The sequence below is a fragment of the Bidens hawaiensis genome, unplaced genomic scaffold, assembly GCF_021521415.1.
Source record: "Bidens hawaiensis isolate Kalapana, Puna unplaced genomic scaffold, B.hawaiensis_p1.1 tig00027599_1, whole genome shotgun sequence".
Taxonomy (NCBI): Eukaryota; Viridiplantae; Streptophyta; class Magnoliopsida; order Asterales; family Asteraceae; genus Bidens; species Bidens hawaiensis.
This window is the reverse complement of record NW_027494479.1, coordinates 176126-194704: the sequence shown is the minus strand read 5'-3', so window position 1 is coordinate 194704 and position 18579 is coordinate 176126. Positions and strand designations below refer to the sequence as shown.

Genomic DNA, 18579 nt, shown 5'->3' with positions numbered 1-18579 from the left:
GGCGCGCATGAAACCACGAAAACCGAACTGTAACTGAATTAACTGACATAATCTGACCAAAATAACTGATCCCATCCCAAATTCATCGTTTTGGTTTTCTGTTTCTTTAACCGAATTTTTTATTTCGGTTTCGTTTTTGAATGCACCAAAAACCGAACTGAACCATTGAAACCGAACTGAACCATTGAAACCGAACCTGTAAAAGAACCGATTTTGCTATTAAATATATGAAAATTAAATGGTGTATAGCCCCAAAGCTTTAGGCCCTAATGTATAATAATCAATTAATCATTTATTAACAAAATTATCAGGCCTAATTTAACCCAAAAACTAAAAGCTGAGTATTCGGTTTTTGATTCAGTTTTAGCCGAAAACCGACCCATGCACACCTATTCTGAGAGTATTTTGGTGTGTAGATTTTAGCAGGCAACGCTAGAAAAGTTGGCGCGGTGAGGTTTGAACGGGTGAGCAGTGAGGATGAAACAGAAGCGAAGAAGGTAGTTCCAGTAATCGTGAATAGTAAATGGGTCGATGATGACGGTGATGATGATGATGATGAAACAAGTGTACACGAGGATGATGACGCAATTCCACAACATGAAATGAAAGAAGGATAAGCAAAGCAAACTCTTTTGGTTTTGAATTTTGAAATGAAAATGAAATATTGAGAGTAGATGTAGGAAGAGAGGAGATTCATGGGAGTTGATGAATACAAACAAGGTTTCTTTTCTCAAAGAAAAATGAAACCATATCATTTTCTCAGTATTTGAAGGAAAGTTAATAGATTTATATTTATCTGTTTTGACTCGAATTAGTGAATAAAAAAATAATATAATTTGGTTCAAAATGATTTGAAAACCGAATTGAATGAGGGGTTTTTTGTGTGAACTTTGTTAGACCATCTATTGTTATTTATATATCTATATGGTAGTAAAATGCAACTTAGTTAACGGGTTGCCTTGTACTCTTTAAATCATTCAATCAAATCTCTGATTAACAAATGGCACTGCTGGCTGCTATCCTTGCAGATAAACTTGCTCACAACTCTCACAAATTCTCGTTTACTTTTACCGCCCACAAACTACAGATACTGATTCTAAGGCCAATAACAGCCCCCAACCTCAAGCGTTTTATGCTGCTCGTGATAACAAGAGGCAACATGTGTGGAAACTCGTGAGGAAATTACAACGGGGCGCATGGTCACAGTGGAGCAAACCGTACTTAGTTTGCATGGGCATCAACCCAAAGTATAGTATATGGACATTGTAACCAATGTGGTATTGAACATCTTCCCTCTGAATGCCCAAGTCAGTCCAACTCTACCACTCCGATAGCCCCTCAGGCCAATTTTACTAGCTTTTCAGAAACAGGTTCTTCATCCTGGTGTCCTAACACGGGACCAGCCATGTTGTACCGGATTTTTCAAGTTTAGACTAAGACAACCCTTAAGCATACTACGGTCATGATGCCCTCCATGTTGGCGACGGTAAACCTCTACACATTGGTTCGTCCAAAATTTACTCCCCGTATAAAATCTTTAATCTGTCAAACATACTGCACGTTCCCAAAATTAAACAAAATCTCTTATCTGTTCAACAATTTTGTTTTGACAATGACGTGTTCTTTGAGTTTTACTCACTGTTATTTTTGTTGTGAAGGACAAACGTACATGCACTACGATACTCAGGGCCCAAGTGAAATGTGAAAGTTTGTGTATTGCTTAATGATCTGTACAAACTAATTCCCAATATATAATGCGAGAATATGTCTAAACAAGGCTTGAAAATAATTATAAACATATTACAAATCATTTATTCTTTTAATAAATGCCTATCAATATTTTCTTTTAATACTCCCATGCAGTTTAAGAGTAACATGAGTGAATGTTCAAACTAGTTCTGAACTTCTGAAATAACATGCGCGACAACCCTTTAGTGAAAATATCAGCATACCGAGACAAAGACGGGACATGTAACACCCTAACATGACCAAGACAAACTTTTTCTCGAACGAAATGAATGTCTATTTCACATGCTTTGTACGTTGATGTTGTACAGGATTGTGAGCCAAATAAACGACCGAAACATTGTCGAGTAGATGACAGTGGCCCGAGAAAGTGGGACATTAAGCTCCACTAACAGGTTACGAATCAAAGTAATCTCGACCACTACTTTCGCAACGCCGTGGTATTCTGCTTCCGCACTTGAGCGGGATACAGTAAGTTGTCATTTAGAAGACCATGAGATCAAATTGTTGCTTAGATAAACGTAGTAGCCCGAAGTAGAATGCCGGGAGTCTAGACACCCACCCCAGTCAGCATCGGAATAGGCCATTAAGGAGTGAACTGGGGAGGGAGTGATACGCAAACCATGCTCAATGGTGCTACTTAGATACTGAATAATATGCTTCATGAAACCGAAATGCGATTTTACGTGGAGCATGCATAAAGAGACATGCCTGTTGAACTGCATAGGTGATGTCCGGTCTTGTGAAGGTGAGATACTGTAGGCACCGGCCAACGCACGATATAAGGTGCCATCGGGAAGAAGGTCTCCATCAGAGGCACTTAGTTTAGTTGTCGTGTCAACCAGAGTGGCACACAACTTACAATTCAACAAACCAGCTCCCTCAATAATGTCCCGCTTATAGTTCGCCTGAGATAAAAATAAACCGTGTTGATCTCGCGTAGCTGTAATTCCAAGAAAATGATGCAAATTACCCAGATCAGTCATGGCAAATTCCCTCGAAAGTGTATCATGATCGAACTTAGGAGTTTTGTATTGGAGGTAGCTAAAGCGATGTCATCAACATATAAAAGTAAGTATGCCTGGTCTGAACCGTGATTATAAACAAACAAAGACTGGTCACATGTGCTATATCGAAAACCGTGTGCAGTAATAAACGTAGAAAACCGATTATACCACGCCCGTGGTGCCTGTTTAAGCCCATATAGTGTGTTCTTTAACCAACATACATGATTAGGCATGTTGCGGTTGACAAAACCCAGAGGTTGATACATGAATACGTTTTCCTGTAATCCCCCAAGTAAGAACGCGCTTTTAACCTCCAATTGATGAATCGACCAAAACCGGGACACTGCTAAAGTTAAGACTGTATGAATCGTTGGCGGTTTAACAACCGGACTAAAGGTGTCATCACAATCCACACCCACTATCAGATACTTACCATCTACAACACGTCTAGCCTTGTACCGTCCGGGGGAACCATCAGACTTAAACTTGTAACAAAACCACCACATACAACGTATAGTAGGATAATTTATCGATGGTGGAACTAGTTCCCACGTGTTATTAACCTGTTGTCACACCCCGACCAAAGGCGACGGAACATGTCGGGGTGCAATGGATTGCTCAAGAACACAAGACACTATTAAACTGCCAATATTTAAACAACTCATTCATTTTATTTATAGAGTCAAGCTTTAAAGAGATGATAAATAACGGGATCTAAATTAAGTTTGTGATCCATAAAAACCTACTTTTTGCGGTAAGTAAGGATACCTTGGAATACTATGAGAGTGTGTGCATGTGTATATTTTTGGGATTAAATGAAATAAATAAGTACATAAATATATAAGTGTAACGAACAATCCAGTAGGGTAATCATGTATAAGAAACACGTATAAGGACCCTAAAGCATAAATTATACTAAGGCGTTACGTCTAACCGCCTATCCTATAGTCATGGCCCTGATACCAATCTGTCACACCCCGACCAAACGCGGCGGAACATGCCACGGTGCAACGGATTGCTCAAGAACACAAGACACTATTAAAGTGACAATATTTAAACAACTCATTCATTTCATTTAATCATTAAAAGTAACACAACTCGTTCATACAAAATAACACCAAATACAAGAATTAAGTTGTTCATTCTTCTAAATAACCTAAACGGTCTCAAAATAAAGTAGCGTCTTCAAACTCCAATCAACCAATAAACAAACCTGTAACAATGCATAAAATATAATTTGTCAACACGAATGTTGGTGAGAAATTTCAAAATTTTGAGTATATATATAATATGAGGCAAAATCCACAAATCGTATATGAAACTATAAATAAAAGCAACAATTGCGGTATATAAATCATAAATAAATAAGGATCCTTTCTAATTGGTAACAACCAACATATTCGGATAATGAGGCCCTATTATACTAGCACAAGGCTAAAGTAGTTAGGGGTGCGTATAATCATACTTATTGAGGCTCAACAACAACATCCAAATAAACACTCGTGCACGTAAAGCATATGAAGCATATAACACACAATAGGGCAAATATTCAAAGTATCATACACCCTAGAGTTTGTGATTTGAGGATCTAGTATCTTAAATCATTCTTAATTTGAATAGGTATGCATGTTACCCCCAAAGTATAAAAATAAAACGAGGAAGAAATGTACTCACAATAAATTAGTAACTTGAATGATTAGTTTGTGATGAAACGGAAAGGTAAGTTCAACGATCAAGACCTAGATTAAGAGGGTCTTGTGTTAGTAGATGGTCTTAAAAGCTTTAAAGTAAAATAACATGACAAGTAAATGAATAATTAAAGTTTAAGGGTTGAAGTGTAAACACATAAAAAATTAAAGTAATGGTTTTTGAAAAGTAAGTTTACTCGAAATCGGGTCTTGGTATTCTATTCATTAGTTTAACTTAACCTTTGTTAAGTAAATATTTGGGAATAATTGCAATATTGCAAGACCCTTTGTTAAATAGATACCAATACGAGATTTTACGAGTGTTCGGATTTGTAGGTTTGAGTCTTGATAATTGCCCAAGCCGGAAGCCGAGACTCCAATGTAATAAATGCTATGAGATAACTCAATGAAATCAAAAGAAACATAACCAAGTGTCTAGTTCTATTAGGAATAACCTCAGCGTCAATTAAGTGAGTGCTTGGCTTTGTCGGTCCAAACTTGTTATAAGATCAAGTTGAATCCGACATACCAAGTATTTTTAGAAAATAATTAAAATTAGTTTATAATATAGTTTTAAGGAAAAATATGAGATTTGGTGGCCCAAAACACAAGTAGTGTGTCTTAAGCGAAGGAACTCGGTTTAGTTCGGTACTTGACTCGGATTAAGACCGAGGATGGTTACCACATACCCAATACCATAGAAATTTTTAAAATAAATTTAGAAATGATGATACTTAAGTCTTACATACAACATGTTAATAATAAAGTGTTTATTCAAAAGTTCAGTTTTGGTTCGGTCCTTGACTCGGAATGAAATCGAGGATGGTTACCACATACCCAATACCATAGAACTTATTAAAATGATTTGGTAACTAAAATACTTAGAAACTAAACAATATTAATAAGCTTAAACAAATTAAAGTGTTAACAAGGAGTATAATATTCCTCCATGTAGCCTTGCCTTATAATAGCAATACACCTAGCCCAACCACGGTCGGAGAAGGGAAAGCCAAGAAAACAAGGGGAATATAAAGTTAACGAATATTAATAAGCTTAAACGAATTAAAGTGTTAACAAGGACTATAATAGCCCTCCATGTAGATTGTAGCATTACCTTATAATAGCAATAACACCTAATCCAACCATGGCTGGAGAGGGGAAAACCAAGGAAACAAGGGAAATATATTTTACACAAACTATAATAACAAGCTTTAATTAACAAGAACTAGTTAGAATCAAATATTAGCTTTAGTTTGACCTTGAGAAGTCAAACTATCAAGAGTTTAAAAGATGAAACTTAGAACTTAGATGAAGAGTGTATAATGAGAATGAAAAACCTAAAATGGATGCATTGGCCTTGTTTTTATAGGGGAAAAAGTAAGGTTTATCCATAATGTCACTATCAAGGGATTTGGATGCATTTTGATTGGTTTAGAGGGTCAAACAGGGTATAATACAACCAAAAACGAGGTGATGCATCTGCAGGTAGTTAGCCGCCACCCGTGACCACCGTGCCCTTCATGGTCACGCGGTGTGGCGCCCCAGAAGGGTGGGTTGGTCTCCAACTTTAGTTAATTGGCGAGTTAGGTCCCTGAAGTTCTTTTTATGTCGTTTTTAATAATAAAATGGTGTTTTAAGGTACCGTAAAAAGTGTTTTCTTGATCCTACAATTGTATAACATAAATGAAACATAAAACCCACTATTTTATTAATAATGAAAGATCCGAAAGGCAAAATGGGTCGGGTTTCCAATACAAATACAAATATGAGTTAAATCAAAAATGACGAATATCATAATCTTCCCTACTTTAAGAAATTTCGCCCCGAAATTGGGAAGAATCCGTAATGAACAGGTGCGGGTACTTTTCCTTCATCCCATCTTCCGTTCCCAAGAAAATACAGCACCACGTCGTGATTTACAACGTACTTTAACTAAACGGATGCGGCTATATTTGGTTTGTTTCTCATTGCGGTCCATGATTTCGATGGGTTTTTCTATCATTTGCAAGGTTTCTTCGATACACACTTTTTTGAGAGGTACACGGAGGTTACCTTCGGCTAAGCACTTTTTGAGGTTCGAGACATGAAAGGTGGGATGAACACCGGTAAGTTCTTACGGTAATTCGAGTTTTTAAGCCACTTTTCCAATCCTTTCGAGGATTTTGAATGGCCCTACAAAATGAGGTGCTAGTTTTCCTATCTTTCCGAAACGGACTACCCCCTTCTAAGGGGATACATTTAGAAGGACAAGGTCACCAACATTGAACTCGAGAGGCTTTCTCCGTTTGTCGGCGTAGCTCTTTTGACGACTTCTAGCAAAACGAGAAGATTTTTACGGATTTGATCGATACGATCGGCAGTGTCTTGGACCATCTCGGGACCGGTGATTTGGGCTTCACCAATCTCATTCCAACAAATCGGGGAACAACACTTGCAACCATAAAGAGCTTGGAAAAGAGCCATACTAATGCTAGAATGATAGTTATTGTTGTATGATAATTCGATAATCAGGAGATGAGAATCCCAATTTCCATCAAAATCAAGTACACAAGATCGCAACATATCTTCAAGGGTTTTAATTGTACGTTCGGATTGGCCATCGGTTTGAGGGTGATAAGCGGTACTAAGATCAAGGTGAGTACCCAAAGCTTCTTGAAGCTATTTCCAAAAACGGGAGGTGAAACGAGCATCACGATCAGAAATAATGGTGAACGGAATACCATGGCGGCATACAATTTCACAAGCATAGATTTGAGCGAGTTGTTCAACAGAGTACTTCTCTCGGATCGGGATGAAGTGAGCCGATTTGGTTAATCGATCGATGATTACCCAAATACTATCATTTTGCTTTTGATTGGGGGGGGATAATTTGGTGATAAAGTCCATAGCAATGTCATCCCATTTCCAAACGGGGATAGGAGGTTGCTCGAGTAAACCAAAAGGTTTTTGATGTTCGGCTTTAATCTTTGAGCATGTAAGACATTTTGAGACGTTCAGTGGCACGCCCTTTTTCATACCGGCCACCAATAAGCTTCGTCGAGAATGAAAGTACGAAGTTCATGACGATCGGGAACCCACAAACTATTGAGAAAATAAAGCAAGCCATCGGGTTTAGTTTCGAGTTGAAGTTCGGCTCCACATGACATTTTGTCGTGCATATTTCCGTCATCAATGGAGGCGCGTTGGGCTCGATAGATGCGGTTTTGAAGATCGGTTTGGATAATGATGCTATGAAGCAGAACGGATTTGACATTAACTTTACGACTAATGGCATCGGCTACGACATTCACTTTACTGGGGTGGTAGCGAATTTCGCAATCATAATCTCTAAGTAATCCGGCCCACTGATGTTGTCTCATGTTAAGGTCTTTTTGGTAAAAGTTGTGTTGAACACATTTATGATCGTTGGATACAACACATTTCGTGCCATAAAGATAATGTCTCTAAATTTTGAGAGCGAAAACGACGGCACTAAGTTCGAGATCGTGATTTGTGTAATTCTTTTCGTGAACCTTAAGTTGCCTTGAGGCATATGCGATAACTTGACCTCGTTGCATGAGAACGCAACCGAGACCTTGGTTGGATTCATCGCAAAATACCACAAAGTCGACGTTTCCATCGGGAAGGGTTAAGACGAGAGCATTGCAAAGCATATGCTTTAGAGTTTGGAAAACTTCTTCTTGTTTCAGTCCCCATTCATAAGGTTTTCCTTTATAAGTTAGTGCGGTGAGGGGTAACACGATTTTGGAGAAGTTTAGAATGAATCGCCGGTAATACCCTGCCAAACCAAGGAAAGATCGGACTTCAGTGGGTGTGGATGGAGTTTTCCAATCTTTTACGGCCTTGATTTTGGCGGGATCAACATGAATACATTTATCGTTGACGATGTGACCAAAAAATTGAACTTCTTTTAACCAAAATTCACATTTTGAGAACTTGGGATAAAGTTGTTCTTTTCTAAGGAGATCAAGAATGGAACGTAAATGACGCTCATATTCGGCTTTAGTCTTGGAGATGATGAGGATGTCATCGATAAAAACAATTACGAATTTGCCGAAGAATGGTTTGCAAACACGGTTCATGAAGTCCATGAATACCGCGGGTGCATTGGTTAATCCGAAAGGCATAAACATGAACTCTTAATGTCCAAACAGAGTACGAAAAGCAGTTTTTGGAATGTCATCTTCATGAACATGCAATTGATGATAACCCGATCAAAGATCGATTTTGAAAAACAAGTTGCGCCTTGGAGTTGATCGAAGAGGTCATCGATTCGAGGCAAGTGGTAACGATTTTTATGGTGATTTTATTGAGTTCATGGTAATCGATACACATGCGGTAGGAGCCATCTTTCTTTTTCAAGAAGAGGACGAGAGCGCCCCAAGGGGAAGAGCTTGGATGGATACAGCCCTTATCGGAGAGTTCTTGAAGTTGGTTCGATAACTCTTGCAATTCCAAATGAGCTAAACGATAGGGAGCCTTGGCTACGGGATTCGCGCCGGGCACAAGGTCGATTTGAAATTCAACCGGACGAATGGGCGGGAGACCAGAGACGTCTTCGGGAAATTCACAAACAACAGGAATGTCTTGAATTTTATTTTCTTCCGGGTCTTTCGCTACCACTTAGGCTAGAAAAGGAACGTACTTTTGGCGTAAGTACTTTGGAGATTAAGAACATGACATGAGGTTGAGTTTCTTGGCAGTCGTTTTGCCAAAGACTTTGAGGGTTTTGCCATTGATGAGCGGGATTCAAATAAATTTGTCATAACAAACGACTTCGGTACGGTGCAAATCTAACCAATCCATACCTACTATGATGTCGAAACTTCCCATTTGCATCGGGATGAGGTTGATCGAGAATTCGTGCTTGCAAAGAGTGAGGATACAATCGCGAATAACTGAATCGATGGTGATGGAACTTCCATTGGAGACTTCGACGAAAAAAGGGTGAGAAAGTTTAGTGCGAGGCACGACAATGATAGATTCAAATTTAAAGGAAACAAAACTCCTACAGCTCCGGTATCAAATAAAATTGAAGCTAAATGCTCATTTACTAAAAACGTACCGTTCACCACGTCGTTGGCAACTTGAGTTTGGTTGGCGTTAATCATAAAAGCACGCTCTTGGTTTCAGTGATTGACTTGTTGAGCAGGAGGAGGATGAGGAGGAGGAGCTTGCATTTCTTGCGGGAGTGGGGGAGGAGGAAGGGCTTGCATCGCTTGGAGCAGTTGAGCTGGAGGAGCCAAGAGTTGCGGGACTTGAGGTTGATAGGTTTGAACTTGGTAGGATTGGGTTTGGTAGTATGGTGTGGGCATGATTTGAGCCTAGTTAACAAACGCAAGTCGAGGACAAGCATTGTGGAAATGATTCGGATCTCCATAATTGAAACAAGCTCTAGGTTGAAGGGGAGTTTGAGAAAAAGGCACGAGACAGTTTGGATTCGTTGAAGTAAACCTTGGTGGAGTGGGTTGCCCACAGGAGGTTTCCCGACACACGTTGCTAAGGTGACCATAACGGTTACACTTCTTGCAATGGCGGCAAGCAGAGTAGGAATGATGATGGCGTTGGCAAGTGTTACACAAAGGATGCGATCCGGAATACGGTTTTCGGTTTTGAGGTGCTTAGGATTGTGATTGAGGTTGAGATGGGTGACTGACGACATATTTTCGGTAGTTGGGTTTGCTTTTCTTCTTGGAGTGGTGGGATGATTTGGAGTAGTCTATGGATTGAGGTTGAGGGTCACCTTTGGTGAGGGTTGGTGGTTCGGGTGTACTCTTTTCATTCTTTTCATTGGGTTTCTTGGAGCTTTTGATACTGAGATTGCCAGCTTTGACATGGTTCTCGGAAAGAGCACCGACTAAGGTAATTGCATCATGGAGTGTTTGCGGTTTACTACTCTTCACTGAGTCTCGGATTTGCATAGGCAAGCCACTAACATACTTGTCAATCGCCCATTCGAGATAGTGACCAAATGAGGAACCAATAGACTAAGCTCATGAAACGGTTGGAGTAGCGGAGTTGTCACCACTCTCTTTCTTAAGTTCCCAAAATCCGGATTCGAGTTTTTTGGAGTTCATGTTTTGGGCAAAATTTCTTCATGACTTCCTTGAGCTTGGTCCATGAGTAGGCCATGGCTATTTCCGCCCCATTCGAGCATATTTCGCTATTCCACCAAGTGCGGGCGGTTTCCTCGAAAATGCTTGAGCCGTACGTGGTTTTCTTTGATTCGGGGCATTCACAAAGATTGAAAACGCTTTCCATCTTTTCAAACCATTGCAACAAGGTACTGGCACAGTTCTTTCCATAAAACAGAGATGGGTTGGCACTGGTGAATTGTTTCAATGCAAAAGGTGCGGGGTTAGGCATGGCTTGGGTAATGGCGGGTTGGGTGGCTTGAATTAGGGTAATAAATCCGGGAATCACAGCGGCAATCTCTTTAGAAACCATAGCAATCATCCGACGACCGTAGTTAAGCTTGCGAGTGTGGCGACGAAGAGGAGGCATACTAAAATATAAAAGAGAAATGATATAAGTTGGAGTAATTGGTATAACTATGAGGATGATATGTAAACATGGAGTGTTAATGATTGTTAGTCCTAGAGTTATGAGGATGAGGATGTTAAAAAAATTTCTTTTGTTAGTAAATCAAGTAAACAGATAAAATGTTAAATAGTTTAATTTTTGAAATTTGAAGATAATGTGTCAGTATTTAAAAGCGGGAAAACTTGCATGAACCACCATGACTTGTTGTCCCAATATTAAATCTTAAAAATTGTGGTAAAGTGTGGAGTTGTACATGTGCACGTATCACCGTGTTTTACACGTTTTTTTCCCAAATATAGTAATAAAAGCAATAACAAGTAAACAATGAGGCAATCGAGATGTGGAAAACATTAGTCTACGTATCACCGTGGCTCTTATGCTTCCAACAAAAATATAAGGAGGCAACCGGAACGCTTTCATTCGACAACTTAAAGTTGTTGACATGTATAACATGGTTTGTTGTAACACCCCGTAACCGCAGCGGAAACGTAAACGGGATGCAACAGACACGTCTGATATCAACAGCATTGCTTATAAAGAAAACACCACTACATTAATTCACACCATATTACATTGTTCCGAGTTTAGTTACCGTCTAGGCGTTAGCACATAAGTTTTACCAACATTACATTAACATATTTAATACAAAAAGATCATTAAGCTTCCACAAAAAGCACGCATCGTCAAGCATGTAGCAATTATTCCAGTTTGTGAGAACCTAAAAAGCATGTAAAGAAAACGGGTCAACTACGAATAGTTGGTGAGTTTCACTAATTTAAATAAACCGTGACAAATCATTATAATATTCATATATTAGCGATGTAATTATGCTGAGCCCACAAGTGAAACCTCTGACTATCCACATACAACCCCGTGGCATACTTCGCCCACGAACCTGCCCCAAACCGCTATGCCTAACATTACATAGCAAAATAAATAACAACAAAATAGACATGTGCAACTGGCTGGGAAACATCAGCAAATCCATGCCGGACCAGTTGGGTTTGTCAGACCAATAGTACTATTCACACTCTACCGGCTTTTAGCTAATCACTCGTGTTGTGGGGCCTTACAATGTTAGCAACTCAGACAATTACCATCTTAGTACATTTCCGTACGATTCCCGTACAATAAAATATATATAAATACCCGCAAATCCATGCGTTCAGTATGTACTTAAACATTTTAATAGTAACATGCTTTCCGCCCCGGGAAAATATTTAAAAACAATTCAGAAAAAGGGGCTCGTGAAACTCACCTTTTGCAAGCAAGTAGGTAACACAGTACGCAGCTACTAATCCGGATCTGTAATACGATCCCTAAGTTCATTACTATACAATCACTATTAATATAACTTTAACCGTGTTAACCGGTACATCTGGGGATACTGTTAACCCAGTACTGTACCCGTTCCGGAGGCAATGTTAACCCAGAAACACTTCTCCGGACTCAGATTGTGATATCGTTTAGAGTTCAATAGTTAAAATTACTATTAGTTCGTTTCCCCGTTTTGCGTGCCTAGCACGGTTATCCGTTTTTACGTTTCAAAAATGAGTTTGGTCACACACGACCCGAAAATAGTTGTTGACTGATAATTTAATTAAAGTTGTGAAATTAGAGCTCGGTTTAGACGCCCCGATTGGCCGCGGGACCCGTTTCCGTCTTTAGTGCACCGGAGACTGTTAAATCGGATAAAATTACTCAAATCATCCGAATAATTTTCGGATGATTTATTTTTTACTTGTTTAACTCAATTATATGAAAATAGTTCATTTTTAGGGTTTTTATACACCAGTCAGCTCGTTTAAGCGAACTTTACCGGTTTACACGTTTTAGACTTTAAAAGTTTGTTTTTATTTTCTTTTTAGCACTAATAATTATCCGTTTAATCTCGGATCTTGAAATTTTGCACAAACAACTTTTTGACAGTGGGGAATTTTATAAAAATATTTCCAGAATTAATTTTTATATTTAAAATTTATTTATCTATTTTTAAACACCATTTAAACACTAAATATGTCGTAAATACCAAACGACCTTAGAAAAATCCCAAATTTTTCCTGGATGACCCCTGCTATCCACATGGTCCCCTGTAATTTTTTCAGAACCAAAATCTCTTTTTACATGTCATTTTCACTAAAACCGAGCTAGAAAACCCTAGAACTCGTTTAACCGAAAAGCCTACTTAGACTTCTCCAACTGACCTAAAATTTTGTGTGTGACTTTTACATATTATAAAAAGGTTATCTGGAATTTTCCAGAATTTATCATGATATTTAAGTATTTTTCACCATTTTTAGCCAAAACCGAGCATTAAATTCACCAAATATTCATCCTTTGTCCAAAAATTACCAAATTTTCACAGATCTCATATTTTCATGTGTAGATAATCTCTGTGAAATTTCGTAGCCTAACTCTAAATGTATCACAATCTGTCCAAAACACATACACCATAAAAAAATCCAAACTACCTTGTGTTTTTAGATTCAAATCACAAGGATCTTGCTTTCTAGCCTTTGTTAACAACTAGATACAACACCTACAAGCACAATAACACCACACCAAGTAAGTTACACCCACAATCAAGCAATTTCTTTCATGGTTTCGGTTATGATTTAAAACAAAGATTTAAACCATAAAAATTCTTTTTTGGTTCGTTTAACTCCTTTCTTGGACCAAGATCCCTTGTATAACCCGTATACATCACTTGATCATGCAAGAATCGGTTCTCATCTCGGGTTTTCACCCTTTTTTCACTTGAAACCTCATTTTCTTGCAAATAAACTTAAGAAAAGAAGATGGAAACGTAAACAACTCGATCTTTACCTTGTTTTTCTTGCTTCAAATCTCGGTTTTTAGTTCATGAAGTGGAGAGAAAATGCTGAATGTTGAATGTGGTTTACAAAAAAAATAACAAAGGCAAGGGGTTTTTACCCCCTAGCCGATCGGACCAAGAGGGGAGGTGGGGTGGGACCCACCTTTCCATTTCTAGCCACACATTTAGATTTTGGCATTCCGGATAATGTTTTGGATAATCTAGTTCATTTTTTTTCGGTTAAATGTTTAATTCAGCTTAAAACGAGGCTAAAACGGTCGTTTTCGGCTTAAAAATGAAATTTATATAAAACCGATTTAAAAACTTTAAAAATTTAAACCATGACATTTATTAACTTAAAACATCATATTATTAATAATTGCGCATCTTTTTCGGCTTGATCGATCGTCTCTTGCTCGGTTTGGTATTAAAGGTTTCGTTTAACGTACCGACGTACCATTAAATCGAGAATCCTTTTTCTGTGCTTTAATTCACTTATCCCGAAGCTTTAATACTTCGTAAACATCAATAAATATCATATATCTCGCCTATAATGTAATCCTCGATTCATTCGGCTTCAATAACCGTTAATCGGTTAATCGTATTTCCAATACGATTAACTGTATAATCGAGTATAATCCGTACTGTGAATCATACATACTCGTATAAACGCATTATAATTCATATATTCATTATTAAATAACACATAAATAGTATATACCGGTTAGGGTATACCTGATTTTGCCGGAATCGTTACATTTGTTGGCCTAGAGGAAGAACACTACAATTCAATCATCCTAGGTAAGTAAATCACCTTCGATTTTTGGAATCTTTTTGTCAAATGATCGTTTCATAGTGTTTCACCCCCTATGGTGGCTACAAACCCGTTATAGAGTCAAGCTTTAAGGAGATGATAAATAACGGGATCCAAATTAAGTTTGTGATCCATAAAAACCTACTTTTACGATAAGTAAGGATACCTTGGAATACTATGAGAGTGTGTGCATGTTTATATTTTTGGGATTAAATGAAATAAATATATAAGTGTAACGAACAATCCAGTAGGGTAATCATGTATAAGAAACACGTATAAGGACCCTAAAGCATAAATTATACTAAGGCGCTACGTCTAACCGCCTATCCTATAGTCATGGCCCTGATACCAATCTGTCACACCCCAACCAAACGCGGCGGAACATGCCGGGGTGCAACGGATTGCTCAAGAACACAAGACACTATTAAAGTGACAATATTTAAACAACTCATTCATTTCATTTAATCATCAAAAGTAACACAACTCGTTCATACAAAATAACACCAAATACAAGAATTAAGTTGTTCATTCTTCTAAATAACCTAAACGGTCTCAAAATAAAGTAGTGTCTTCAAACTCCAATCAACCAATAATCAAGCTTGTAACAATGCATAAAATATAATTTGTCAACACGAATGTTGGTGAGCAATTTCATAATTTTGAGTATATATATAATATGAGGCACAATCCACAACTCGTATATGAAACTATAAATAAAAGCAAAATTTGTGGTATATAAATCATAAATAAATGAGGATCCTTACTAATTGGTAACAACCAACATACTCTGATAATGAGTCCCTATTCTACTAGCACAAGGCTAAAGTAGTTAGGGGTGCGTATGATCATACTTATTTAGGCTCAACAACAACATCAAAATAAACACTTGTGCACGTAAAGCATATGAAGCATATAACACACAATAGGGAAAACATTTAAAGTATCATACACCCCAGAGTTTGTGGTTTGAGGATCTAGTATCTTAAATTATTCTTGTTTTGAATAGGTATGCATGTTACCCCCAAAGTATAAAAATGAAAACGGGGGATGAAATGTACTCACATGAAATAAGTAACTTGAAAGATTAGTTTGCGATAAAACGGAAAGTAAGGTCAACGATCAAGACCTAGATTAAGAGGGTCTTGAGTTAGTAGATGGTCTTAAAAGCTTTAAGGTAAAATAACATGACAAGGAAGATGAATAATTAAAGTTTGAGGATTAAAGTGTAAATACATAAGAAATTAAAGTAATGGTTTTTGTAAAGTATGTTTACTCGAAATCGGGTCTCGATTTTCTATTAATTAGTTTTACTTAATCTTTGTTAAGTAAATATTTGGGAATAATTGCGATATTGCAAGAACCTTTGTTAAAAAGATACCAAAATGAGATTTTATAAGTGTTCGGATTTGTCGGTTCGAGTCTTGATAATAGGACAAGCAGGGAAGCCGAGATTCCAAAGTGATAAATATTATGAGATAACTCAATGAAATCAAAAGAAACTTTACCAAGTGTGTAGTTCTATTAGGAAGAACCTCAACGTCCGTTAAGTAAGTGTTTGGCTTTGTCGGTCCAAACTAGTTATAAGATCAAATTGGATCCGACATACCAAGTATTTTGAGAAAATAGTTAAAATTAGTTTATAATATAGTTTTAAGGAAAATTATGAGATTTGGTGGCCCAAAACACAAGTAGTGTGTCTTAAGCAAGGGAACTCGGTTTAGTTCGGTCTTGATTCGGTCCTTGACTCTGAATAAGACCGAGAATGGTTACCACATACCCAATACCATAGAACTTATTAAAATAAATTTAGAAATGATAATACTTAAGTCTTACATACAACATGTTAATAATAAAGTATTTAAACAAAGTTCAGTTTTGGTTCGGTCCTTGACTCGGAATGAAACCGAGGATGGTTACCACATACCCAATATCATAGAACTTATTAAAATGATTTGGTAACTAAAATACTTAGAAACTAAACAATATTAATAAGCTTAAACAAATTAAAGTGTTAACAAGGAGTATAATATTCCTCTATGTAGCCTTGCCTTATAATAGCAATACACCTAACCCAACCATGGTCGGAGAAGGGAAAGCCAAGAAAACAAGGGGAATATAAAGTTAACGAATATTAATAAGCTTAAACGAATTAAAGTGTTAACAAGGACTATAATAGCCCTCCATGTAGCCTTGCCTTATAATAGCAATAACACCTAATCCAACCATGGTTGGAGAGAGGAAAACCAAGGAAACAAGGGAAATATATTTTAAACAAACTATAATAACAAACTTTAATTAACAAGAACTAGTTAGAATCAAATATTAGCTTTAGTTTGACCTTGAGAAGTCAAACTATCAAGAGTTTGAAAGATGAAACTTAGAACTTAGATGGAGACTGTTTGATGAGAATGAGCAATCTAAAATGGATGCATTGGCCTTGTTTTTATAGGGGAAAAAGTAAGGGTTATCCATAATGTCACTATCAAGGGATTTGCATGCATTTTGATTGGTTTAGAGGGTCAAACAAGGTATAATACAACAAAAAACGAGGTGATGCATCTGCAGGTAGGTGGCCGCCACCCGTGACCACCGTGCCCGTCATGGCCGCGCGGTGTGGTGCCCCAGAAGGGTGGGCTGGTCTCCAACTTTGGTTAATTGGCGAGTTAGGTCCCTGAAGTTCGTTTTAAGTCATTTTTAATAACAAAAAGGTGTTTTAAGGTACCGTAAATGGTGTTTTCTTGATCCGACAATTGTATAGCATAAATGAAACATAAACCCACTATTTTATTAATAACGAAAGATCCGAAAGACAAAATGGGTCGGGTTTCCAATACATATACAAATACGAGTTAAATCAAAAATGACGAATGTCATACCTGTAAATCCTAAAATTTGTTGTTCATAGCATCACGTCAATTAGGATCCAAAAGGGTAGTTTTGTAGGTTTTTAGGAATAGGAGATATGGGTAGTATGGTTGTAGAGTGTAAGTTTAGACGATTGATAAGTTTAGTGATCCCGAAACAAGCATGAGTAGTCATGGGATGTTGTGAGGTGGTCGGTAGGCTTGTGACTTGTGAGGGAATGGATTGAGTTTGGTGTGCTGGTGATGCGTGTGATGGACTAGACGGAGAGTTAGGTTGAGATTGGCTTGATGGAGTTGGTATGACATGAGTGTGGGTTGGGCCAGAAGAAATAGAGGGCTCAAGGGGAATGGGAGTAGTGGTCATGTTGGGAAAGGCAAAGGGGGGATTTGTAGATACTGGTAATACTGGATCATCTAGGAAGTTATACGTGTCGGGGTTTAGGGGCGTGGGATTGGAAAAATGATTCTCGTCAAAGACGACTAACGGGAAATATATGTTTCCCCGGTAAGAGGATCAAAGCATCATGGCCTCGAGCCGAGGAAAATGCATTTAGTTGATTTAGGGTGAAATTTGTGTTGGATGGTGGCGGTGATATTTGGATAACATACGCACTCGATAACACGAAAATGGTTATAAGTGGGATGGCAACGATACAAAGCAAAGTGTGGGGGTGTGAAAGTTTAAACGTTTTGTTGGTAAAATATTGTGATGGTAGGTGGCTGTGTGGAGGACTTCGACCCAAAATACAGGTGTTAAGATTGCATGGTTAAGTAGGGTTCGTACTATATCGTTTAAACGACTGATCATGCGTTTGGCACGTCCATTTTTTTGTGATGTTTGTGGGCAACAGAAGCAGAATGCAAGACATGTGCGTGGGCAAAAAATTTTAAGTCATTATTGTCAAATTCTCCGCCAAGGTCACATTGGAAGGTTTTGATTTTAACGTTGAAATGAGTACGAATGAATTGATGAAATTTGATTTTAAGACTTCAGATTTGAATTTCAAAGGATAAATCCAAACTAAGTGTGAAAAATTATCAATATATACCATGCAATATTGGTAACTTGCTCTTACTAGTTATGGGGGATGTCCACAAATCA

The 18579-nt window shown here is 37.9% G+C and overlaps 1 protein-coding gene across 2 annotated transcripts in view; it reads left to right on the top strand.

The window, feature by feature from the left end:
- LOC143575736 (putative DUF21 domain-containing protein At3g13070, chloroplastic) overlaps positions 1-18579 on the top strand; it is a 67092-nt gene that overhangs the window by 6857 nt on the left and 41656 nt on the right. Inside the window, exon 14 of one of the 2 annotated variants that reach the window (XM_077060032.1) lies at positions 417-656. In XM_077060032.1, the coding sequence (XP_076916147.1) occupies positions 417-617 (201 nt within the window). In that variant the 3' untranslated portion in view covers positions 618-656. Of the gene's footprint in view, positions 1-416; positions 790-18579 lie in introns of those variants that run through there. The other variant, XM_077060031.1, reaches the window with a different exon arrangement.